Below are 25,967 nucleotides of genomic sequence, written 5' to 3'. Positions count from 1 at the left end.
GACCCCTTACCTAGCTGAGAGAGAGATGAAGCAGGGACCCCTCCACTACTTCTTGTATACAATTGTGTTGCAGATGAAACTTTTTCATAGATTTCGTAGATGGCTTCATAGATTTGTTTGACAGCACTATCATCAGTGTTGTGTAAATTCATGTTTTTGTTTATTTTACACATTATCTTTTCCATGAATAGGTTAGATTCATGTTAGTGTGCATTTTCACTTTTTTCCCTCAACTCTGCACCAAACCTCTTTGCCAAAAATAGCCGATCTATAAGCTCACAAGGCCTCGCAGTGAATAGGGACGCTGGGTTCAGGTGGTTAATGTAAAAAAAAAAAGATAACCCTATCACAAAAAGATTTGGTGGCCCCCCTGCAGTAACTCTGAGGACCCCCTAGGGGTCCCGGACACCCTGTTGAAGACCCCTTAGTTAGATTAACCCATTCAATCCGGGAACGCATCTGTGTCATTTTAGATTTCTTGGGCTATTCAAAAATAGCAGATCTACATGGTCATAACGCGGCACGAGTGCCGTGTTATGAGCTTGTAGATCTGCTATTTTGGAATAATCGTGAACATGCCTGAAAATCTTTGAATATTAATATTTACTTAAATCTCAAATCTCAAATATTTGCAGTATAAACAGTTTTTGGAAAAAACATATGTTGCTATAATCCGTGGTTCTCAAACTTTTTCATGTCAAGGACCCCCAAAATGAAATGTATTTGGCCGCCAAAATATTTTTGTTCCAGGTACCCCCAGAAGCAAATATTGGAGTTAAAAATGTTTGCTTTAAAACTAAATATATATATATGTTCAAAGATTTGCACACATTTTTAAGATTTTTCAAAAAACTTGCATATCTACAAGCTCATACATAGTGCAGCACCCGGCGCCGCGCTATGAGCTGTATATCTACAATTGTTTTAATAGCCAAAAACACAGATGCTTTCCCAATCTTAATGGACTGACCATTGCACCTCTCCTGTGTCTTTCCCTCTCCCTCTCTGCTGCTGGTTATTGCTCTCACACTCGTTCCAACATGTTTTCAGGTCTGTCCAGCCTGCATAAGATGACGTCTTCAGGCCAGTACGAGCTGCGTGTCGACTTGAGGGACGGTGCTGATTCTGCACACGCTCAGTACGACAAGTTCATCGTGGCGGAACCTCGATCGCGCTATAAGCTCTACATAGGAGTTTACAGTGGAACAGCAGGTATTTGCCTCACCAACGTAAACTTATTATTATTATCATATTAATTATTAAATAATAAAGCACTATAAGCTCTATAGACGAATCCACAGACGCGCTGCCTGTAGCTGCCTGTAGGCGGCCATTGCTGCGGTGTCGCGTCCGCGGAGCGTTGACACCGCAGCAATGGCTGCGCCCAGGGCAGCGCTCCGTGGATTCGTGTATAGCAGGGGTCTTCAACGTTTTCAGGCCAAGGACCCCCTAGCTGAGAGAGAGATGAAGCAGGGACCCCCATATTGTTTAAAATTGTGTTTCAGATAAACTTTTGCTGCTCTTTTTTCCCTCTACACCTATAACTCTTTGCCAAAAATAGCCGATCTACAAGCGCATAACGCTTGTAGATCTGCTATTTTTGGCTAAAGTTCTCCTCAGAAAAGGGATGCTAGGGTTCAAGTGGTTAATGTAAAACAAATAAAAATCATATCACACAAGGATTTGGCGGACCCCCTGTATTAACTCTGAGGACCCCCTAGGGGTCCCGGACCCCCTGTTGAAGACCCCTGCTCCATAGGATAGTGGAACCGCAGGTATGTTCAAAACACCCCCTTAAGCCCCCTTAATGTCAAGGAGGGGGACCCTCGCAAGGGACCCCCCTTAGAAGAACATTTGTGTAAAGAAAAGAATAAAAATTATTCCACAAAGGTTTCACAATTTTCCAGACTTCTTCAAAAGGTTAGCGGAGTAGAGTGTTTGTTAGCTCTTAAAAAAATGGAAGACATTTTTTTTTATATCAGGTGGGTCGCCAATTTCAACCAATCCAGGAGACAAACCACATTTATCAGTGTTCTAGTTCCAATTTTCTCTCCTCATTTCTGTATCATCACTTCCAGTTTCACTTCCAGTTTCACTTCCTGTGTCCTGTATCCTGTTTGAGTTCTCTCTCCCGATTGTATCAAATTGGTATCCCGACCTGAAGATTTATTTTCTCTTCTCTAAAAGCTGGAGAGACAGGGAGACCCATTTTACTGAACAAACACTCTATAGCATACATGGGCAACACATGCGGCCCCCACCTTCACTTATATGCGGCCCGCAGGTTAATATGGGAATACTGATATATTATTGATTTCAGCTGTTATAATTCCAAACATGCAAACATGACCCGCTTTAATTACTTCAGTCTATATTAGTAGCTTAATGACTAGTATTACAATTCTATTGTCTTTTTTATGTCCAATGTATTTGTATTTAAGTTCATAAAATTAACAACTAAATGCATTTCAAATGAAATACAAATGTTACTTTTCAGGATTCCAATAAAAAAATAGCACAAAACAAATCTGGATTCCAATAAAAAAAATAGCAAAAATAGCAGATCTACAAGCTCAAAACGTGTCGCACTGCGAAGCGTTTTGAGCTTGTAGATCGACTATTTTTGCTACTTTTGTGTCACATAGAATGGCGAAGTACGGTATTAATTTATGAAATAAGTTAAAATACTGAGATAAGAGGTTTCTGCCCGACAGTATTATGCAATGTCCCTCTGGAGTGAGTGTGGAAATATAGTGGCCCTCTGCATCATCATAGTTGCCCGTCCCTGCTCCATAGCAATGATTACTATCACAATATAGACCTATTTAACACTTATTATAACAAAAAGACAAAAAAAAAGCATCACCATACACCATCTATAATTTGACTTCATCCCTCCATGTCTTTTTCAGGTGATTCGATGAACTACCACAACGGTCGTCCCTTCTCCACCTACGACAATGACAACGACATCGCTGTCACCAACTGTGCCTTGTCCTATAAGGGAGCCTTCTGGTATAAAAACTGTCACCGCGTCAATCTCATGGGCAAATATGGTGACGACAGTCACAGTAAGGTATGTATAAGTCATTAAAAGTATTCAACGCTCATTATGCAGAATGTTCCATTTCAAGTTTTTAAATGTATAACAATTTTGAAAATAGCAGATCTACAAGCTCACAATGTGTCGCATCGCGACACATTGTGAGCTTGTAGATCGGCTATTTTCAAATGGTTGAAATGTATACAGAGCTGAAGGGGTTAATGTAGGTTTTGTAATAATAATCCAAATCTGCAAAGTAACTAAAGGTTTTCAAATAAATGCAGTGGAGTAAAAGTACAGTATTTGGATCCGAGATGTAGTGGAGTAGAAGTAAAAGTATTGGAAATTGGAAATACTCAAGTAAAGAACAAATACCTCAAAATTGTACTTAAGTACAGTACTTAAGTAAATGTACTTAGTTACTTTCCACCACTGTAAGCACATTGAACTTAAAACTAAATTTTTATGTTTTAATGACTCATTGAAAACACACAACCCTGCTTCGGGTGACTGTTATTGTCCTTCTAATTAAAGTTAGACTCATTGAAAACACACGTCCCAATTCTCAATAACGCCGCCTTTGGGTCTGTTCTTTCCCCGCAGGGCATCAACTGGTTCCACTGGAAGGGACACGAGCATTCCATTCCGTTTGCGGAGATGAAGCTCAGGCCGGTCAACTTCAGAAACTTTGAAAGCAGAAGGAAGAGATCCTAGAGTCCCTTAATACTGCAGTACAGCCCCACACTGCCTAACCTCTCTAACAACCATCCATATTTATATCTCCTTACCCTCAATTCACTTAACGACAAACCAAGAAAATATGAATGAAAAAATGTGTCTCTCAAGCCAGACTCTTCCACAATATTCGCTACATACAGTCTGTAACTACATCTCCTCAAGGCCGTGAACGGAAGCTAGAATTAGTATTACTGTAGTATAAGTTGGTATATTTTAGAATTTCCATTTCTGCTATGGAGCCAGCTAGGTAATATGCCTCGACTAATTTGATTTAGAGGAATTATTTATGCGACTGTGAAGATGAAACGGAAGTGGCATCCGCTATAGTTTTGCATTTGCATTTCCAGCGCTTCCAGCGCACAGACTGTTAGGTTTTAGCAAAGCATCTGCAAATGAGTCTCTGCCTTGAGAGACTAATGAAAAATATAACATAACATTACGCCAAAGAAGCACAATTGGACTGAAAGATGTGCAGGTAATCGCATTTTTTTGTGTAAATAATCCATCGGAGGATAATGATGCCTTATTTGATGTTATTTTTTATATGATTATTTCTACTTAAATGTTTAGATTTTCCGTGGAAATTATAGACATTCAAGCTGAATTATGAGTAAATGTACTAGGGATGTAACGATACCAAAAAGATGTTATGATATAACAATATCACGATAATAAGTTCACACAATATTTATCATGAAAAGCCAATTTAGAAACAAAAAGAGAAGAAATTACGGAAATCTGTAGGACAATTTTTCATTTTCCCTTCCGTAGATGCCATCAAGGGCCCACAATAATATAGAGACTTTTTTTTTTGTTATCACGATATTCTGATAACGATAATATTGTTACATCCCTAAAATGTACTATAGGGTTTTACGCTATCTTTCACACTCTGTTGTTGTGCTTGTCTTGCCGTACATGACTTAGCGATGGGAGTTGGAATGATGGAATGAATATTGGACCGAACCACTGTCTTCTGCTTATGAACCCGCTGAACTTCTTCAGGGGCCATTGTCCACAGGAAGCATTTTATGAGCGTTGGTTAAAACCCACTTAAACCCCTTATGGTTGAGCAGAGTCCCTCAGAGCTCTGTACCAGTGTATTTTCTGTTTTATGTTATTGTGGGGGACGCTTTCGCTGAAAATAGCCGAAAAATAGCTACTGAAATTGTGCCTCTTCCTTACTTCCTTCACAGGTGTTACCAATGATACTAATGAAGGCTCTGTTCCATTTTGTGTAGCACAGTGGTTCTCAAACTTTATAATTTCAAGGACCGCGCTATTGCCATGTGCCGCGCTATGACCTTGTGTATCTGCTATTTTTGAATAGCCAAAGTACAAAATATGGATAAAGGGTTTGGAATGATTTACTAACGATGATATGATGATAACTAATTTTGCTGGGGACCCTCTGGTATCCCTCCAAGGACCCCCGGGGGCCCCCGGACCCCACTTTGAGAACCAATGCTGTAAAGGAGATACATTTTAGGCGAGAAATAGGCAATACAGTTGCTCATTCTGGATACATTTCCACCTCTACAACTGCTAGTTTAAAACTTTATCATGTTTCTGCCAATATGGGTACCCATTTGGGTTAAAACAAATATTTTTTTGCCTCTGGGGGCCTCTGGGGGCACCACCTCCTTGTCATGTGTAGAAACAGGAACTCGGTTTGTCTCCTCCCCTTCCCTAGTCCACTTCCTCCCGGGTGCTTCTGCGTTTACTCCTACTAACAACAACACAACATGTTTAGGGCAGTGGTGCTGAGCAGAATCTGTCTTGAGAGATTACGTTTCTGTTGATTGTCTGATCTGTCACACAGGAAAGGGGAGGGGGGTTGGAAGGAAAATGAAAAAAGAAATAAGCTTTTTGTGGACATGGCCCCTAAATCCTGATTTATACATTGTTGCAAGACGGCGTCACATGGCAAAAATGTCGAACACAACCTACTCTTGGTGTGCAACCTGGCCGTTCGACGTATAAATCAAGTGTAAAATGTCAAAGGCACATAGGAGGCCACGAATACTCCCTGACATGATGGAACGTTAAAGCTGTTGTAAGTGATTTTTTTATTGTTACGTTAAAGGATAATTACCTTTATTATTAATACAATTTTAGGTTTCAATTCAATCAATTTCATCCAATCAGGAGGGAGAACCCCACAAAGATCATTTATCAGCTTGTGTTCCAGTTACAATTGTGTCTGCTTATTTATTTGTTTCGTCACTTCCAATTTCACTTGTTTATCCTCTATTCTACGAGTTCTCTCCCCTGATTGAATGAAACTGGTATCCTGACCTGAACATTTTATTTAAGAGCTGGAGAGACGGGGAGACCCCTGAACAAACACTCTATAGCAATGATTACTATCAGAATATAGAGCCAATTAACACTTATTTTAACAACAAATATCGCTTACAGCACCTTTAAATACTAGAGGATTGTAGAGTTGATTTAGAGACTGACTTAGTTGTGGACAGACTCAATCTAGGATATAAATAATTGTAATGTTTTCAAGGATAGATAGATATAGGCTTATACAAAAGAAGAATTTTACCTTTTGCCATCCTTGAAATATTGTCTTACATTTACTGGACCACAAGAGAAGCATCTCTCAATGTTTCACTTTTGCAAACCACTAACACCATCAAATACCTATTTAAATTATGCTTTAATTATTTGTAATAGAATGAAAATCAATGTTTCTCTGTAACCTCCAATACAATAAAAAAATAAAAAAATGTTAAAAGTTTTTTTTTTTTTTTTCAAGTCTGAATGCGTCGAAGACAGCATTTGATGAAGGCAGTGTACTCTATGCAAACTATTCTAAACTGTACACACGCGCACACGATCGCACGCACGCACGCACACACACACACACACATAAAAAAAGATTGCGCACGTGGGCGCATTTGATTTAATTATCACTCAACATTTTAGGGTGGCAATTGGATGCCAGTTTAAAAATATATATATATGTTTTGCCATGTATAACCCTAACACTAAAGCGGTAAATAGCCGATGCTCTTGCATAGACCAATAGCAGCAATAGAACAGTACCAAGAGTTTATACCAAGTTAGAATCAGAATTAACTTGAGGCAAATTTAGGTACTCTTTTTGGTGAGAGCGCACCAAGAGTTGGCTGGCCGCTGTTAAACGCAGGTTGTGCGCGGCCACAGCTAGTTTTTTGCAGCCAGCGGATTAAAAAAAACGCTGTGACGCACCTGTCACTCACATTCAAGACCGTCCCCGTAGCCCGCACCGCCTGCTGCCTTGAGCACCATGGTGCTTCCTGAATCTTGGGACGGTCCGCCTTCAACTCACCCGATTGGGGAGAAAATCGGCTCCTGCCTCCAGCAGTTTTATGCTTAGTCGCGGAGAGCAGATAAACGCAAGGTCTGCGCGACAAGCGGAAAAATCTGCTCTTGCGTGAATCCACGCATTTACATTGGCCGGGTTTCCCAAACGAATTTGAGCTCGTGCGCAGCCTAGAAGCTGCGTAAGAGCCTCCACGCACCTGCGCAGTAGAAACCCCGCCACGCACTATCTTCGTTAGTAGCAGCTATGTGTGCCCTACGTGGCATCTAAACTGGCTTCAGGAGATACCATCGTCGTAGGTTCTCAATCGCACGGCGTTACGTGTGTGCTAAAACTACATTCACGAGACAGCATGGACGTGAAGACCTCCTGGACGACGCCTACGTAAAGCCTACGTAAACTACGTAGTGCTGTCCTACGCTACACAGCAGTTTAAACACCCTTTGCGAAAGTGAAATGGATCATAAAAATACCAGAGCCAACTGTCAGATGTCCTGAAGCAGTCCACTCCAAATACAACTTTTGAATAATATATTTATGAATTAAATTACAGCGGTGAGGTGATATCTGCAAGGTAAATAAAACACTAAAGTGTCCCCATTATGCAAGTAAATTAAATATACTTAAAATACCAAAAGTAAAGGAATGCAGAATGTCCCATTTCCCAAATTTAATATGTATTAAAATCTTTTGAAAATAGCAGTTCTACAAGCTTGTGAAGCATTGTGAGCTTGTAGATCTGCTAGTTTCAAAATATTTTTTTAACCATTCATAAACATGGCGAGCGCAACAGCTGTCACTTTGTGAGAGGAACTGGGGACTTTCATCATAACGTTTAACTATAAAACTTCGAAATTTAGGAAACATGTTTAGCTCAGCATCATTTATATACCTTTAGTTAACTTGGCATATGCTTAATATTTTTATCAGACGATCGGATCATCCGTGAGAGTACAATTTGTAAACTTCGGGTTCATGCATAAAGGACGAAGCAGCGTAGCCCTGTTTCAGAGCGTTAGTGAGTTCCCTCTAACGCCCTGGAAGACCCCTCGCTCTGCGCTTGTACAAGGAATTCCGCTGCCCTGCGAGTGCTCAACAGTAGTGAAAATAAACAAAACCATTTCGCTACTCACCAAAGCAAAGGCTGTTTTGTGTTGTTGAAAGTCTATTCTTGGAGGTGGGAAGCCTCTCAGCACCCCAACTACTCTGTAAAATACACTTTTTGGGCAGCAAATAAAATGTCAGCGAGACGGAAATTATTTTTATTTACTCCACAGTGCCCTCTACAGATCTGGAGGATTGAACTTACCATTAACCAAAATCTGCTTCTGTGAGTAGCAAAATGGTTTTGTTTATTTCCACTACTCTTGAGCACTCACTAACGCTTGTCGCAGTGCGTTGACAGCGTGTGTGTGTGTGTATATATACATATATATGTGTGTGTGTGTGTGTGTGTGTGTGTGTGTGTGTGTGTGTGTCTCTCTACGAATCTCTTTGGGAAACGCGGCCATTGACAATGCATTGGCAGATTCTGCCCCAGAGGTAAAATAAAAGTGTGGTGGGAGCACGCCCTAACAGACTATTTCTACATTGCAGTATTGATACTTTTATTTAAGTAAAACACTTGAGTACTTTTACAACCACTGCTGATCACAGGCGGTGGTCAGGCCTCGTCCAACAGTCTGATGGTAGCCGGGTGGAAGCTGTTCAGAAACGGGGTCGTCTTTCCCTTGATACTACGGTAGGCAGTGGTGTAAAGTACACTACAATTATTTGAAAACTTGAGTTACTAGTTACTTTTCAGATATAAATGATGATATTATAAAACATACATTGACCACTTTAGCCCTATTTTATACATAGGCTATTTGAAAATAGCCGATCTACAAGCTCACAACGTGTCACGATGCGACGTGCTGTACATTTTGATGCCCTATACTTTTGTACTTTTACTCAAGTAAATGTCTATATTGCATTATTTGTACTTTTACTTAAGTAAAGAATTGGAGTATTTTTTCCACCACTGACGGTAGGCCTCCTTGCCTGGCCGTGGTCGTCCGTTACTTAAACCAATTAGTCACAATGGTAGTCACCTCCACATGACAAATGTACAAGACACTATGTATCTATAGTACTGTATATTCATTATAGTGGTGGACAAAGTATATCATGTATATACTCAAGTAAGTTGGGAAAACCGGGACGGTTGTAACGCGTCATGGTTGCAACATGCAGGTTTTCTCTTGATCCGTCAAGTAGGTAGCTTATATATTGCACTTTTACCTTAGCGCTAGGTATACTATTACTAATATAGAGAGAAATTAGAAGAAGTTATCGCAGAAAAACTGATTTATCTTACAGTAAGTAAAAAAAATCACCTTGAGTATCTTTGGTCTACAAATCTTTCCTTTAATGTTGCTGAGCTGAAATCCACATGGTTGTGGGTGTTCTTCATCAGTTTACATCGTTTTAACACGTTATGCACGTTAGTTCTGTTCTGTAAACAACATTTTGGTCAAACATTGGCCATATTGTCAAATAATATAAGAAAGAGGCAACAATTTTGAAAATAGCTTGTAGATCTGCTATTTTCACTATTTTGTATCTGTGGAACCGTGTCAAACAAAATTCAATGCATCAACTCCTACAATTCCAAGTGCTTGTCAGGGTGGGGGGTCCCCAGTCCAGCTATGATTATTTTGGGGGGTCGCAGCCTGTAAAAGTTGAGAACCACTGTCATAGATATCTGAATTGTGACCCTGACTACAAAAATATCAAAACTAAAGCTGTCAAATGTAGTGAAGTTTCTGCCTGAAACGGAGGGAAATGTAAAATGACAACTTCCTCAAAATTATACTCAAGGACAGTATTTGAGTGAATTTACTTATTTACTTTCCTCACTGAATATTACAATGTTCCAAATAATTTATCTGACAAGATATGCTGTAATGACTCTACCAAATGAATGCTCCCGGTAGCACCCCACCACCCTGCCCATTAAAGAGTATTTTTATACCATAGCCGATGTTGCAAGTATAATTTTACAATTTTAACATTTATTTTGTTATAACCATTGTGCTAATATAACCTGCCTGCTCACAGGACAAAACAAAAAAAACACAGTAGACAAACAAAACAGAACTAAAAGCAGATTATTGAGATACAGCATGTGGAACTTAACAACAAACAGTACAAAACAGATAACAAAGACGAAGTTAAGGAAACATAAATTAAAATAAGATTAGTTTCTCTGCTGCTTGGTGTCCAGCATCTGGTTGATTCTAATGACCATCCACAAGAACATCTTCTCATAGGTGGACTTGACCATGGCACCCACTGAGATTATTACCTAAGGAAATAGGAATTAGTAGGGGAGTGAATGGTTATTACATGTACCTGCTTGCAAATAATGATAACAACATTTATACATTGGCTATTAAAAAATAGCAGATGACAGACAGACAGACAGACAGACAGATAGACAGACAGACAGACAGACAGACAGACAGACAGACAGACAGACAGACAGACAGACAGACAGACAGACAGACAGACAGACAGACAGACAGACAGACAGACAGACAGACAGACAGACAGACAGACAGACAGTGTCTGACTGAGCCAACACAGGACACACAGCTGGAATAAAAAAAAAATCAATAAAACACACACACACACACGCACGCACGCACGCACGCACGCACGCACGCACGCACGCACGCACGCACGCACGCACGCACGCACGCACGCACGCACGCACGCACGCACGCACGCACGCACGCACGCACACACGCACACACACACACACACACACACACACACACACACACACACACACACACACACACACTTGACCACTTGACTATCATTAAAATATCTCTTTTTAACAACGGACAACGCGTCACAACAGCCGATGGACAGACTCACGTATCAGCTCACAACGTGACACGTTTGTGAGCTTGCAGATCGGCTGTCTTTGCTACTTTTGTGTGACATTGTAGTGTGACGAGGAAGGGCGTTATAGACCCAAAAACCTGGGCCTTTAGCTATGAAGACACAATTAAGGTTTGTGTCTCTCCTAGTGAAATGAGCATGGTCATGTTCCATGAACAGCTAACAGAGCTACTCCGCTATCCAGCTCTGAGATGAGGTTCTATGTCGTTCTCATCCAGGATCGGTGGAACGTCCGCCAAGGCTCCACTGTTTACCCTTTTGTATACGTCGTATCCCAAAACTAATGGTAGATTCCAAACGCTGCAGCCATTCCTTGGATCAGATGGCACACACACATGCAGTGACTGGTCACAACATCATGCTGCTTGAACACACAGTTATAGCAGGGGTGGGCAACTTGGAAGATGGAGAGGGCCACTATATTTCCATACTCACTCCAGAGGGCCACATTGCATTATACTGTCAGTCAGACGCGCTCTTATCTCCGTATTTTAACTTTTTTCAAAAAATAATGCTATACTTCGCCATTCTATGTCACACAAAAGTAGCAAAAACAGCCGATCTACAATCTCGTAGATCTGCTATTTTTTCTATTTTTGAATTTTTATCCAGATTTTTTCTTGCTGTTTTTGAATTGTAATCCTGAACATTTTAATTCAATTTCAAATGCATTTAGTTATACTCATGTTAACGTTATGAACTTAAATACCAGTCTATAATACTAGTCATTAAACTACTAATATAGACTGAAGTAATTAAAGCGGGTCATGTTTGCATGTTTGGAATTGTAACAGCCTTCATCAATAATATATCAGTATTCCGATATTAACCTGCGGGCTGTATTAAGTGAAGGGCCGCCAGTTGCTCATGTATGGTCTATAGTCATTCAAAGCACAGCAATCACCTGTCTGTCTGTCTGTCTGTCTGTCTGTCTGTCTGTCTGTCTGTCTGTCTGTCTGTCTGTCTGTCTGTCTGTCTGTCTGTCTGTCTGTCTGTCTGCCTGCCTGCCTGCCTGCCGAACTGCTGACAGCCTCATGACACACTGATAGGGTTAAATATGTTAAACATGTGTCCAAAACATGTCCAATACCATATCCACAAGTCATCGGGTCGACACTCATTATGTCCTCGATGCATTCTACAATTAATGGGAATTTATTATGTTCATTCACTGTGCTGTGTGTGCAATGAGGGAGAGCTGTGATTGGTGGAGGGAGGGGAGAGGGAGACAGTGAGAGAGATAGTGAGAGAGAGACATTATGTTTAAAATGTCATTCATAAAATCGAATTGTCCAAAAACGCTTATACAAACAAGCACACAGGGTACTAGACATGTTGCAATCAATGCTCGTTAAAGTGTGTGTGTGTGTGTGTGTGCGTGCGTGCGTGCGTGCGTGCGTGCGTGCGTGCGTGCGTGCGTGCGGCTGTGCCTGTGCGTGTGTGTGTGTGTGTGTGTGTGTGAGCTCGTTGTAGAGCACTCCAGAGAACAAAGCTTGTCAATTGATGGTGGTTGCTCCTCGTTGAGTCAGTACAGCTATTAGATCTACAAGCTCACAGAGCTTGAGCCCACAGGGAGGCCGAGAATGAAGCCTGGACCTAGATTAGTGCGGCTTTTCCCTCATATATCCATGAGCGTGCGTGCTACAGCACTGATCCACATATCAAACTGCTCCCTGCAACGCTCCCATCCACGGCCATGTAAAACCATCTGGCTGCCATTAACCCTTCGCTGAAAGTTCAACCCTGTGCGTGCGTGCGTACGCAGATAGATTATAGATACGATCTACACTTTTAAATTATTGACACTTTTAACCACTAGACTTTTAAATTAAATTAGATACATAGACACTACATGTGAGCTTGTAGATCGGCTGTTTTTACAATATTTAGTCAAACAAAATGTAATGCCTCAACTCCTATAATTCCAAGTGCTTGTCAGGGTGGGGGGGGGGGGATAGTTCTAAAAATATTATTCTGGACATCCCAAAATAATCATATCTTAACTGGGACCCCATGTTTGTTTTGTAATAATCTAAATCTGCAAAGTAACTACTGACTTAATCTTCTAATAATTATAGTGGAGTAAAAAGTACAATATCTTCGTCTGAGATGTAGTGAAGAAGTATAAAACATTGAAAACATACTCAAGTAGATGGTACCTCAAACTTGTATTCAATAGTATTGAGGGTTGTACGTGTTTACCACTGAACATTGGTCATTTTGGTTAGGAATGGACAGAGGAAAGATAAATTACAATTATGAAGTATGATCAAGTCAGTACAGTCATCAGATACAATGTTATGTTCCTTACTGGCCATATTGTTTTGTCTCATCTAATGCTTCTTTTCACGACAGTCACAATGGTTGGCTGTGCAGCACCAAAGTGTAAGTCCAGGACAGGGCTCTTACATTAGTTTGCTTGCTCCTTCGGTCGGTTCTACTCAGACTCAGAGCTATTCAACGCTGTGTAGATGTTTATTTGTTTACAAGACTCGTTGTCTCGTTGACACAGTCTCGGGGTGACAGCCTATACAGCCGAGGCAATGAACTCTGTGCTCTTTAGATACCTCAATAAAATTACATAGTACGCATGTCGGAAAACAAAGGCTCCAAAAACAACGTGTTAAATGTCTTCTTTTATATTCCTGAACCGATTGTCTGACAAAGGTCGCAATCATTAAAACAATAATTGTGTTCACATGCTTGTCCACCCAGCTCTCATAGACTGCAATGCATTTCATCGCACTTCCGGCTCAAGTGTTGTGTGGAATACAAAAATGCCAAGTAAATGAATAAATGAAATAATAAGGAAATAAATGCATTTATTATGTATGTATGTATGTATGTATGTATGTATGTATGTATGTATGTATGTATGTATGTATGTATGTATGTATGTATGTATGTATGTATGTATGTATGTATGTATGTATGTATGTATGTATGTATGTATATATATGTATGTATGTATGTATGTATATATGTACAGTATGTATGTATGTATGTATGTATGTATGTATGTATGTATGTATGTATGTATGTATGTATGTATGTATGTATTACCTTATTTATTTCCGTTATTTTTTTTTACATGTATATAAAAACATTCTTTTATATGTTTATTCATTTATTTATGTATTTCATTGCCCATGTGTGTATTTCATCAAACGCATGTTAATGAGGGGGCATGTCTTGCCTATTCAGGCATTAGCAATCAAACCCAGTGTGATCAAACCCACACGCCACTGTACTATGATTTCAGTGTTAGGCCCTTTTCACAAAAACAGTGTACAGTTGAAACTGCTTGTTGCACTGCATGATATATGATAAAAGGTTTATAAAATATAATTAAATTAAAGTGAATATTTTTTTTTTACATAGAGAAAAAATCCCCCCCACCCCACCCCCACACACACACCTCAAATATATTTTGTTCCAGTTATAAAAAAAAAACAGCAGATCTACAAGCTCGCAGCATAGGACGAAGTGACGTGCTGTGAACTTCTATATCTGCCTTTTTTTTTTTTTTGCCTGGGAATTGGAAGGTCAAATCGCCCGCTCCCCCTGGGTTAGTGTCAAAATGCTCTTGAGCCAGGACACTGATCCCCTAACTGCTCCCAGTGAGCAGGTCAGTGTGTTGCGTGGTTTGTGAATGCGTGAATGTAATGCACTTTGGATGAAGGCGCTATATAAATGCACCATTTTATGTTTTCAGCTCACATGTAGCCCGCCGGCCCAGCCCCATACCCTTGTATGGGGCTTGCGTGTCAGTGTCTAAAATTAAAATAAAAACATGTTTTTGTTTGTTTGTTTGTATACAGTATTTACAGATTATCTGTGCTTATATAATAATATCTAAACAGATCAGTATGTATACAAACCAGTATTTCTGGATAGTTTTCACAATATAAAATAAAGTGTCCAGAACTTTAGCTACGGTATGTCTACTTTGTCAACCTGTGGCAAAATTTTGAACTAAATAATATATTTCTTATCAATAACAATGTCATAAGTGTCCTGTTCTTCCAGAAATAAGGTTAATGAATAATACTGCACCAATGTGACGCTGCCGGCGTTATCTACTCGGAAAATATTTTTTTGGTTGTGGTGATGATTGATGATCGTCTTAATTTTCAGACATTTGCAATATGGCGGACCCCCTGTTCTAACTCCGAAGACCTCCTAGGGGTCCTGGACCCCCTGTTGAAGACACATGCAGTACAGCATTTAAAATCCATCAAGCACCTACTTTATATGCCTTCCTACAATGCAGTGAGTGGTTTCCAACACTTTTACTTCTACTCCACTATTTTCAAAAGATTTCTATAAACTTGAAAACTTGAAATGGTACTTTTACTTTAGGTACTTTAAGTACATTTTGATTCCAATACTTTTATACATTTTGAATTCCGGACTTTTACTTGTAAGGGTGCGCTCCCACCGCACTTTTATTTTACCTCTGGGGCAGAATCTGCCAATGCTTTGTCAATGTAAATGCGTTGATTCACGCAAGAGCGGATCTTTCCGCATGTCGCGCAGACCTTGCGTGTATCCGCTCTACGCGACTTGTCCATTTGAAGCATAAAACTGCTGAAGGCAGGAGCTGATTTTCCCCCTCTGTCCAATCGGGTGAGTGGAAGGCGGAGTGTCCCAAGACCCAGGAAGCAACATGGTGCTCAAGGCAGAAGGCGGTGCGGGCGACGGGGGGGGGTCTTGAAAGTGAGTGACAGGTGCGCCACTCCCGTTTTTTAGAATCCGCTGGCTGCAAAAAACTGTGGCCGCTCACAACCTGCGTTTAACGCTAGCCGACCATGTTTTGGTGGGAGCGTGCCCTAACAGAGTATTTCTATATTGCTGTATTGATACTTTTTCCACCACTGCTAGAATGGCACTTAACTGAACTCTCTCCCAGGTATGGAACGCTGACGCCCTCGTGTGTTCAAAGGGTGTAACAGAGGGAGTGCGGGATTGAAACAGAGAACCTTCCCATTCCCAAGCGGCCACTCCTACCTCCAGAGCCACTGCCACCCCGGGAAGAGTTGGTGAGTACGTCACTATAGTCTTGCCCAAATATGGAGCTCCATATCCATATTTGGACGTCAATATGGGGTCAGTATTTGGAGGGTCTAGCCTGGTGGGACAGTGGACCAGCAGGAAGAAGGGGAGGAAAAGGTTGTAAAAAAAAATTACGAGTATTGGCTACTCAAATAAATAAATACATGCACAATTACAGTCAAAAGTGAGGTGAAACTTTTATTTATGCAGGCTTTCACGTTTGCAGTTTAAAAAGATTGAAAAAGAATTAGAAGTAAAAGAATGGAGAAGAAAATGAGCATAAAAAAGCCTGAAAATAGCAGCATGTTAAAATCAGTATGTAAACTAGAAAAAGTGCTCCTCGGAGCACAGGTCTCCACCAGGTCAGGTAGGTATGATATGAGTGATGTCATCATGTCATCATGTGTCTCGCTAGCCAATCACAGCTGGTGACAGATGGACACACACACACACACGGACGGACGGACAAAGTGAAAACATACTCTCCTCCAGGCCTTCGGCCTGGCGGAGACAATTAAAAGTCCTAAAATCACATGTAGCGCTTTCGGTATTGTGCAAGTCAGTATCATGTAGCTTGGAAAAGTCTTACATCAAGTCTTAAATCACATTATACTGTATGTGCATTCAGTATAGTGCGAGTTGATAAAGCACAGGCAACAGGCTTAGGTTCCGTTCAACAGCCTTACAGTTGCTAGGTAAAAACTCTTCTTCAGTCCAACTTGTGGTTGATTGGATGGAATCAGACATGGCATCAAATGAGGTCCGGGGCCTAATGCATATAAAGCTGGGGGTCTTTGAAATGAAAAAGGTTAAGAATCACTGCAGTAAGCCATTTCTGGCAAGTAATAATAAGCGCTAATCCTAAGCGCTTTACAATGTATTTCACATTCACCCATACATTCATTGCTTAGCGGTAGCATTAGGAGTTCAGTGGCTTGCTCAAGGACATTTCGACACGCAGCCAGGAGGAGCCGGGGATTAAACAGGGAACCTCCTGAATTCCAAGATGGCAGCCCAGAACAACCGAAGTCAGTTTGGTTCGGGAGGGTTCCCCGACCCGAAAAAAAACGCCTTCTGTGTTCTGGAAGCCACAGGGTACACTACAGTCAGCATGCTGGTTAAATTAATAACTGGATATCGTGAACATAACGTGCTGTGGGGAATTTCCGACGAGGGTATGGAGGTTTCGCCTTTTTGTACGATATTTCTGGGCCTTTAGAGCCGAACCGAACAAATGTTGGTTGAAAAAAAGAGAGAAGAATGAAGAGGGAAAGGAGCACTTCTGTTTGGTGTTAAAAAGTTAAAAAGCCTTTAATAGTCTGGCTAATGCATGGCAAGAATAAAAAATGCACCTACGCGTTGCGGAAACAATGCCTTCATCAGGGTGACTAAATCATCGATTAACATTGGCATTTATTCAGTGCTGGCTTCTTTATTTAATCTATTCCTCCTCCTTCTTGTCCGCTTGTTGTTGTTTGAGTTTGTAGTCTCTCACCGCCGCTTTCAGGGCGTCCTCTGCGAGCATGGAGCAATGCAGCTTGACCGGCGGGAGGCGCAGCTCTTTGGCAATGTCTGTGTTTGTGATCTGAAGAGATTCGTCGACCGATCTCCCCTTGATCCACTCGGTCGCTAGGGAGCTGGAGGCGATGGCAGAACCGCAACCAAACGTTTTGAACTTGGCGTCCACGATCAGTCCATTGTCGTCCACCTCGATCTGAAGTTTCATGACGTCGCCGCACGCCGGCGAGCCCACCAACCCCGTCCCCACGTTTTTGCATTTCTTGTCAAGGGAACCCACATTCCTCGGGTTCGTATAGTGGTCCAGCACGTTTTCGTGATACAGGGAACGTGGCTTGAGCTCCGGGGACAGTAGCCGCCTGGCGATTAAGCCCAAGGGCGATGCAAATCTTCGTAAGGACGGGAGCGACATCTTTTGCTCTGGAACTCGACGTACAGTATAAATGTGTTTTCACCCTACAAAGCCTTATATAGGCTGATGACGTCACACAGCGCAAGGCTAACAATGCCGATTTGCAACGGCATCTCCTGATTTTGGTCTTGGGTGTCACTGTTTGTTTCTCAACCTAATTAACGCAGAGGAGGCAAATATTGTACTTTTGCTCCACTACAATTATTTGAAAAAATGTAGTTATTAGTTACTTTGCAGATATAAATTATTATATTATAAAACATACAGTAACCACTTCAGCCCTATTTTATACATAAACGTTGTGGGCTTGAAGACATGATGCGCAGCTCGCGGAGATAGTTCAGGCAAGGCAACTAACGGCAGAGCGCCAACATGATCAGGTGACTGGTCACATGCACTCTTCTCCTGATCTGGGCGGTTATTTCAACTTCTCTGCCTACCTGTTCATTCTGGCTTCTCTCTCTGGCTGTGCTGTCGTGCTGCTGTTGCTCTCCTCTGCTGTCATCGCCATCTCCATGCCGTATCATCTGCTGTCAGCCACTTACCTCGCTGTCTGCTGCTGCCCATGAAGATTCTCTATCCCACCGCCTCCCCGGCATCCACCTGTATAGGCTCTGTTTCTTTCCCATTGGGGGTCTTAATTAATTCCCTGTAAATTCTATTTGGCATGTACAGTAACATTTATTGAAATGTTCATGCTTACAGGGAATGAATAGATTCAGAGACCTGGCACCAAATTATGCTTCTTATATCTATGCTCAATTATGCTCAATACAAATATATTCTAAATTTAATCCAAGAGTTGTCTGATTGAACTGCTATTTTAAAAAATGTGAGTACTTTTACTTTTGGTACTTAAAGTATATGTTGATGCAATTCTTTTGTACCTTTACTTAAGTATTTTTTTTAAAAACTTGTAACAGAGTATTTCTGCATTGCAGTATTGATACTTTTACTTAAAGCATTAAAGGCGCTGTAACTGGCAGATTCACGTTTTAGCCCAAAAAATGTAGGGTGGCATTTCTTCCTTGGCCTAGTGGGGATGTGCGTACAAAGTTTCACGGAAATCGGAGTTCATGACTATTTACCAACGGACAGAATGCCCCCGCCCCCCAGTTAAAAATCACTAAAATCACTATAACGATAGAAAACAATACATGATTTTACACTCATCTCTTAATACATGATTTTTTTTAACACTCATCTGTTAATTATTATCATTACAAACTCATAAAATAACCCTTGTTGTAAAACAAGACCAGGAGACCTGGTTCTGCCAGACCCAGACTTCATATGACGTGTCAGCCTGTGTCTATGCCCATGTATGGACGAAAGGGGGATAGACTTGTATGGCTGGGGCCTAAGGACAAAGTGACCAAAACCTGTTTTTTGCCCATGCATGGAGAAAACAGGTACAAAACATGCCCATGTATGGACGAAAGGGGGACAGACTTTTAAGGCTGGGGCCTAAGGACAAAGTGACCAAAACCTATTTTTTGCCCATGTATGGAGAAAACAGGTACAAAACATGCCCATGTATGGACGAAAGGGGGACAGACTTTTATGGCTGGGGCCTAAGGACAAAGTGACCATGCCCATGTATGAAGAAAACAGGTACAAAGCCTCATGTAAGCCAGACCCCCTGGGTCCGGCAAAAACAAAGTTGTCCTTAAGTAAAAAGTATATTGTTCCACCACTGAACACATTGTACCCGTTGTGCCTGTTGTCAGAGAGAGTATTTAGTGCAGTACCCATTATCATAGTATTTGGAGGCCAGTCTATGACGTCATGTACTATGACATTATGTTGATGACATCATGGATCTCCCATGTATGGGCATTTGGGCCAACTTCACACCGGTCGCCACCACTCCCTCGGGTCTTGGGCATAAAGCGTGCAGAGTTTGAAGTCGATCGGTCAGACTGCTCTCGAGATTAAAAGGACAGATGCACAGTGGTGGGAAAAGTACTCAAATGTTTTACTTAAGTAAAAGTATCAATACTGCAATGTAGAAGTACTCTGTTACAAGTAAAAGTCCGGAATTCAAAATTGACTTGAGTAAAAGTACAAAAGTATTGGTACATTTTTAAAGTACCAAAAGTAAAAGTACTAAAATGTTTGAAAATAGCAGATCTACAAGCTCAAGTGGTTAATGTATGTTTTATAATAGTAATTTATATCAGCAAAGTAACAAGTAACTAAAGCTTTCAAATAATTGTAGTGGAGTAAAAGTACAATATTTGCCTCTGAGATGTAGTGGAGTAGAAGTAAAAGTATTGTAAATGGGAAATACTCCAGTAAAGTAAAAAAAAATCCTCAAAAGTGTACTTAAGTACAGTACTTGAGTAAATGTACTTAGTTACTTTAAACCACTGCAGATACACATGCACACAGAGATTCTGTGCATTTAAAGAAAAAAAGGATCTTGTTGACTGCTATGTCTACTGTAGATCTATGAATCCACGAATGGATCTATACACCGAGGAAGATTCTCTTTGTATCTGTCTCTCATTTGGCTTTGTTGATTTAGTTTAAACAACGTGTGGGCCGGGGGCCAACTGGTGGGCCATGGGGATATTGCAATCGGGCCCCAAAGTACAGTAACTGGTAAAACGTATAACACAAACCCAGTGGTGGCTTATCCAACAGGCTTGAGGTGCTGAAGCACAGGGCACCAACCTTTGGGGGGGCCAAACGACCAAACGGCGTGAAGAAGAAAAAAAACGCCGAAATGTAGAGCGTCCTCTTTTTTCAGACCCCCCCCCCCCCCGTTGACAAAACGGTGCCGGAGGGCACCAAACCGGGTCCAAGCACCGGGAACCACGAAGGGTTAATCCACCCCTGCACAAACCTATGTAAAAAATTTAATAAAAATCATGGTATATGCTTTCTTAAAACCATGGGAAAAACTGAGTTCTCATTGTGATACCGATAAATATAGGAACTTAAATGCTACGTTGGTTCTATTGATCCAAGCTGGAACGCAATCGACTGATTCAAGCGGCCCACCCATCTGACCACTTAACACGGCTGGTTCGTGCTGCTCCAGACTGTTGTCATCAATGGTGGTAGACAGACAGACAGACAGACAGACAGACAGACAGACAGACAGACAGACAGACAGACACTCAGTCACCAAGTCATCACTGAAAACTGCCGATCTACAAGCTCACAGTTTGTTGTGGTGTGACACACTGTGAGCTTGTAGATCTGCTATTTTCACAAAGTTCTATAGTTTTTGAAATATGTAACCTCAAGATTATTGTTCCAGTTTAACAACTTCCAAACTGGCGTCCCTGTTTTTTGGCATGTCATTGTTGTCAAAAACACACAATGCCCTTCGAAAGTTAGAGTAAAAAAAGGGAGAAGAGAGCACAGAATTTGTGTACTGGTTCCGCCAATTAGATTTGTGTGTAGTTGTTTTTGTCCAGTTGTTTGCGTGTTGAATGTTCAATGGACCACAATGTAAAGAAGCCTCCGGCTTTTTTGTGTCTCAATCATTTGACGTGTTTTTAACTCGTACCTTTAAGAATCGTCAACAAAATATTCAATCAATATTAAAAAATGATGAACCAATCACTCAATCAAACTAAATTAATCAAATATATGGTATCTCAATTGACTATTGAGAGGGGGACAGATCATCTGATCTATTGTCTGTTTCCATTCATAAAATGTCTTAAATGTATTTGTAACAGAGGTCCTCTGTTACCCATTTTCGGACATTGATTTCGCACAGTATATGAATACTTAACATTTTTGCACAGCACATTGGCACTTTATTAATTTGCATAGTTAATGCACAGAGTCATGGTTTAAGTATTTATTAGATCTTTTAAGTTTGTAGCTTCCTGTCCAGTTCCACCTGTGGGTAAATGCAAACAAATGATTGTGAATCATGATGCAATACATATACATACCTACATACATGCAAGCATAATATACATTTAAGAGTAAGTACTATTATAGAGAAGTGCAATATGTTTGTAATGTTAAGTAAGGATTGTAAACTTAACATGTACCTGTTCAAGTTGCTGCTGTCTTCCAGTGTAATTGGGCTGGACCATGTCAGGATGGCAGAGGTGGGGTTGTAATGTGTATTTAGAGTTGCTTAGGATATTGTTGTAGTGTAGTCATTTTGAAGGAAGCCTTACTTACCTGTAGTTCATACGTTTTAATACAATTGATGTGGGTTTATGTATTCATTGTACTGTATGTAGGTATGTTTATGTATTGTATGTTTTAGAACACCGACTAGAATGGTACAGTCCAGAATCATTAGATCAGCTGAACATAAAATGCTGCCACTTAATTTGAGTCTGTGCTGTGTGTGTAACCTGACTCCGCCAGATGGGGGCGGTATTGAGTAACCAGGTTCCCGCATGTAAGCTGTGAAACAAATGTGTGTGAAGCAAGCTTTTTGCATCTGGCGGAGCCAGGTTAGTGTGTGTGTGTGCTGTGTGTGGAGAGCTTCCTGTGTTCTTGTCCTTTTTTGTTGGTGAATAAATACACCTTTTTGGTTGAACCATGTCAGCTAGGCCTCTGTACTAAGTCCAGCCGCTAAATGGCTCCTTGGAATATAGAGTACAATACCAAATAGCTTTAAAAAAAGGAAAAAATAAAAAGTATTTCCAAAACAGTCAGAAATGAGGCTTGAGGATGTTATTCATTTACACATTCTCCCCACTGTTTTAACCAAAGTATGCCATGTTTGTTTGTATACCTGGTTACGAAATATAACTATAAGATTCTACCTCTGGTATGTCATCAGCAGAGCCCTTGCTCTGCTGATCTGATTCTCGTAGTGTCTCTTCAACTTCGGTCATGAGTTTGGTAGCTGCAGGGTTGTATGGCAATTCTCCAAGCACAAGTCTCAGGTCGTCAGCTGCCATCTGGAAGTTTCCTAAGTTCTTGTGAACTTCGGCGCGGCGCAGCAAGGCTTTCAAATTGCCTGGTTCCTGCTCCAGTACAGTCTGGCAGTCATTCATGGCATTCCCCCATTGTTTCAGTTTAATCTGCGCCTGGGCCCGGTTGTTGAACGTTACCACAGTTGGTGCGATAGCTATACTCCTGTTATAGTCTGCAACTGCCCTCTCATAGAGGCCGTCTCTGTAAGCCTCGTTGCCTCTGTCCTTTTCGTGGTTTGCGCTTTCAAGCGTCTGCTCGTTGAGCCACGCCTCGGATTGGATCCTGGGATGGCCGGAGTCTACGACGGTGGGAGGGTCTTCTTCAATTGTATCGTCCCCATCAATGTTTTCACATTCTTTTACCCTGTTCAGAGACTGGACAAACTCATTGGTTGGGTGGAGGTCGGTGTTGACCTCTTCCTCTCCACAGTGGTTCTCCCAGTTGCCAGACATTTCCATCATTTCCTCGTCACCTTCCACTTCAGTGATGGGCACAATCATCCTGCGTTTGGCTGCCGAGACAGAATTATTGGTCAAGTGTAAAACTACAACCTCCTCTAGCTGTCTCTCGGCCTCCTGGAAGTTTGGCTGGCAGGTTAGCACTACCTGCAGGTCGGAGCTGCACGCTGGGTAGTCCCGCAGGCCTTTGTGAGCCATGGCTCGTTTGTAGAAGGCCTTTTTGCTCATCTCCAGTTTGAGCGATGCGTCGCAATCCTGTTTGGCTTCAGCGAACCTCTCCAGTTGCAGGTAGCAAATGGCCCTGTTGACATAAACAACAGGGTCATTGGGATTCATCTTGAGGCATTGACTATACTTCACCACGGCATCCAGGTATTGTCCTTTCGTCACCAGGTTCTTTCCTTCTTGCTTCAAAGATGCCAAAGTATCTTCACGGAAGTCGTCGTCCTCGTCCTCTACCTCTTGTATGAGGATTTTCTTGCCTTTGTTCTGGTGCTGTGATTGATCTTGTCTTATCTTCTGATCAACTTCAGCCAGAAGTGTAGTAGCTTCGCGATGCTGTGGATGTTCACGAAGCAGAGATCTCAGGTCCTCGGCAGCCATCTGGAAGTTTTTCAAGTTCTTCTGAACTTCGGCACGACGCAGCAGGGCTTTGGTATTGCCCGGTTCAAGCGCCAATGCATTCTGACAGTCACTCATGGCATTGTGCCAGTCTTTCAGTTTAATCTGTGCCTGGGCTCTGTTGTTGTACGCTGCCACGGTTGGTGTAAGACATATACTCCTGGAATAATAAATAACCGCCTTCTTATAGTCAACAGCTTTGAATGCATCGTTGCCTTTGACCCTTTCATGGTTTGCCGAAATGAGCTTCTCCTGCGGAGTCTGCGATGTTGCGTCAACTATGGATTTGATTTTGGGTTTACCAGAGTTTATGAACGCAGAAGGGTCTTCCATTGTAACATCCACATCCATTTTTTCACATTCTTTTTCTGCATCATATTTGTCCCACTCTCGGTAGTCGCGAGGGAAGGCCTTCTTTGAGGAGTTTGCTATTTGTGGATTCTGACTGAGTGGAATAGAGAAATTGCTCCGTATAGGAGGAATATTACCAGGAACTACAGACTGCTGTTTTAGTTTTTTTTCTTCCAAGTACTTCGGGTCAATGATTCCACTCCATTCATCTTCGGGGACACTGGAAAGTCTGGCCACCGGATTGTCCTTTCTGAGAGATTGGCTCTTGGGGTCCAATCTCTGTAGGTGCTCCTCACAGTGCCGGACCAGATCAGGAAAATCACCCTCGTCTCCAGACCTCAGCAATGTCAGTATCTTCTCCATGTATTTCACATCAGTGCACTTGTCAATGTACTTATAATCCAAATGCGCCACGGGAATCTTTCCATGACAGCTGTTGTTGGATGATAATGCTGTGTCTTCATTTAGAACTGAGTAACCTGTTTTGCCTGAAAGGGCATTATAGTAACTAGCTTCTTTCATCCTTCCATATAAACCAAAAATCATAGATGAGAATGAATCTATTGGGCAAAGATAGAAAACATGTAAACCTATCAATATTGCCAAAATAGACAACAATTACACTGCTTAAAAATAGATATAATTGAATGTCTAAAGGGATTTTCTCCCTGCTACATTTTATAATAGGCTGACCAAGCTAGGTCTGACGTCATTCACTACACAAACCATCACCTTACAATGCCGATTTGGTTCTCTGATTTCCGGGACGTCTTAGGCCACTGGTGTTCAATGTGGGGTCCGGGGTTGAGGGGGTTCCAGGGGCAGTGTTGCCAGATATGTGAGTGAAATAAGCAAACAGGTCTAAGACAACAAGCCCAAAAGAAGCAACAATGGCACTAGGCCATTATGAGCACTTGTATACTATTACTATACTTATATTATTACTTTTAATTCAACCTATATAGCCTGTATACATTGAAATATATACTGTATAGCCTAAATTGAAAATAGCTGATCTACAAGTCTGCAAGATCTACAAAATATTATTTTTGAAAATAGCAGAGCTTGTAGTGCTTGTTGTGATCTGCTATTTAAAAAATAAAAATAAATAAAAATATAGCTGCAGGTAGCAATAATACGGGGCCAGTGAATGAAGAATGGAGAGAGAGCGAGAGCGAGAGAGAGAGAGAGAGAGACATGGAAACGGAATAGATTGAAGAGAGAGAGAGAGACATGGAAACGGAATACAGTAGATTGAAGAGAGAGAGACATGGAAACAGAATAGATTGAAGAGAGAGAAAGAGAGACAGACATGGAAACGGAATACAGTAGATTGAAGAGAGAGAGACATGGAAACGGAATAGATTGAAGAGAGAGAGAGATGGAAACAGAATGGATTTGATTGGACATCTCAACCTATTGCCATTAACAGGAATCGAACCCTCAACCATCGGACTGACAGGCTGCAACACTGCCTATAGTGCTATAGCTTTGACCAGGCTGAAGTTGTCTGTTGAAGATCATAAACGTTTGCCTTCTGTCATGAACCAAGCCCCTGTTTCACAAACACTAAGATCACTCGTTCACAAA

The 25,967-nt window shown here is 41.3% G+C and overlaps 2 protein-coding genes across 2 annotated transcripts in view; one reads left to right on the top strand and one right to left on the bottom strand.

Moving 5' to 3' along the window:
- Nucleotides 1-6,496, top strand: part of LOC308078304 (tenascin-like) — an 87,284-nt gene extending 80,788 nt beyond the window's left edge. The window contains exons 37-39 of the mRNA XM_080419423.1: nucleotides 1,051-1,212; nucleotides 2,913-3,076; nucleotides 3,647-6,496. Coding sequence (XP_080275549.1) covers nucleotides 1,051-1,212; nucleotides 2,913-3,076; nucleotides 3,647-3,757 — 437 coding nt within the window. The 3' untranslated portion in view covers nucleotides 3,758-6,496. The remainder of the gene's footprint in view (nucleotides 1-1,050; nucleotides 1,213-2,912; nucleotides 3,077-3,646) is intronic.
- Nucleotides 6,497-22,766: 16,270 nt separating this feature from the next.
- Nucleotides 22,767-24,899, bottom strand: LOC308078302 (sperm-associated antigen 1-like; the record flags this gene model as incomplete). Its single annotated transcript, XM_080419421.1, has 1 exon — nucleotides 22,767-24,899. One exon carries the CDS (start codon nucleotides 24,897-24,899, stop codon nucleotides 22,767-22,769), a length of 2,133 nt encoding a protein of 710 aa, XP_080275547.1.
- Nucleotides 24,900-25,967: the final 1,068 nt, after the last annotated feature.

This window comes from Gymnoscopelus braueri (assembly GCF_963280865.1).
Source record: "Gymnoscopelus braueri genome assembly, chromosome: 22".
NCBI lineage: Eukaryota > Metazoa > Chordata > Actinopteri > Myctophiformes > Myctophidae > Gymnoscopelus > Gymnoscopelus braueri.
This window is presented reverse-complemented; position numbering and strand designations above follow the sequence as displayed.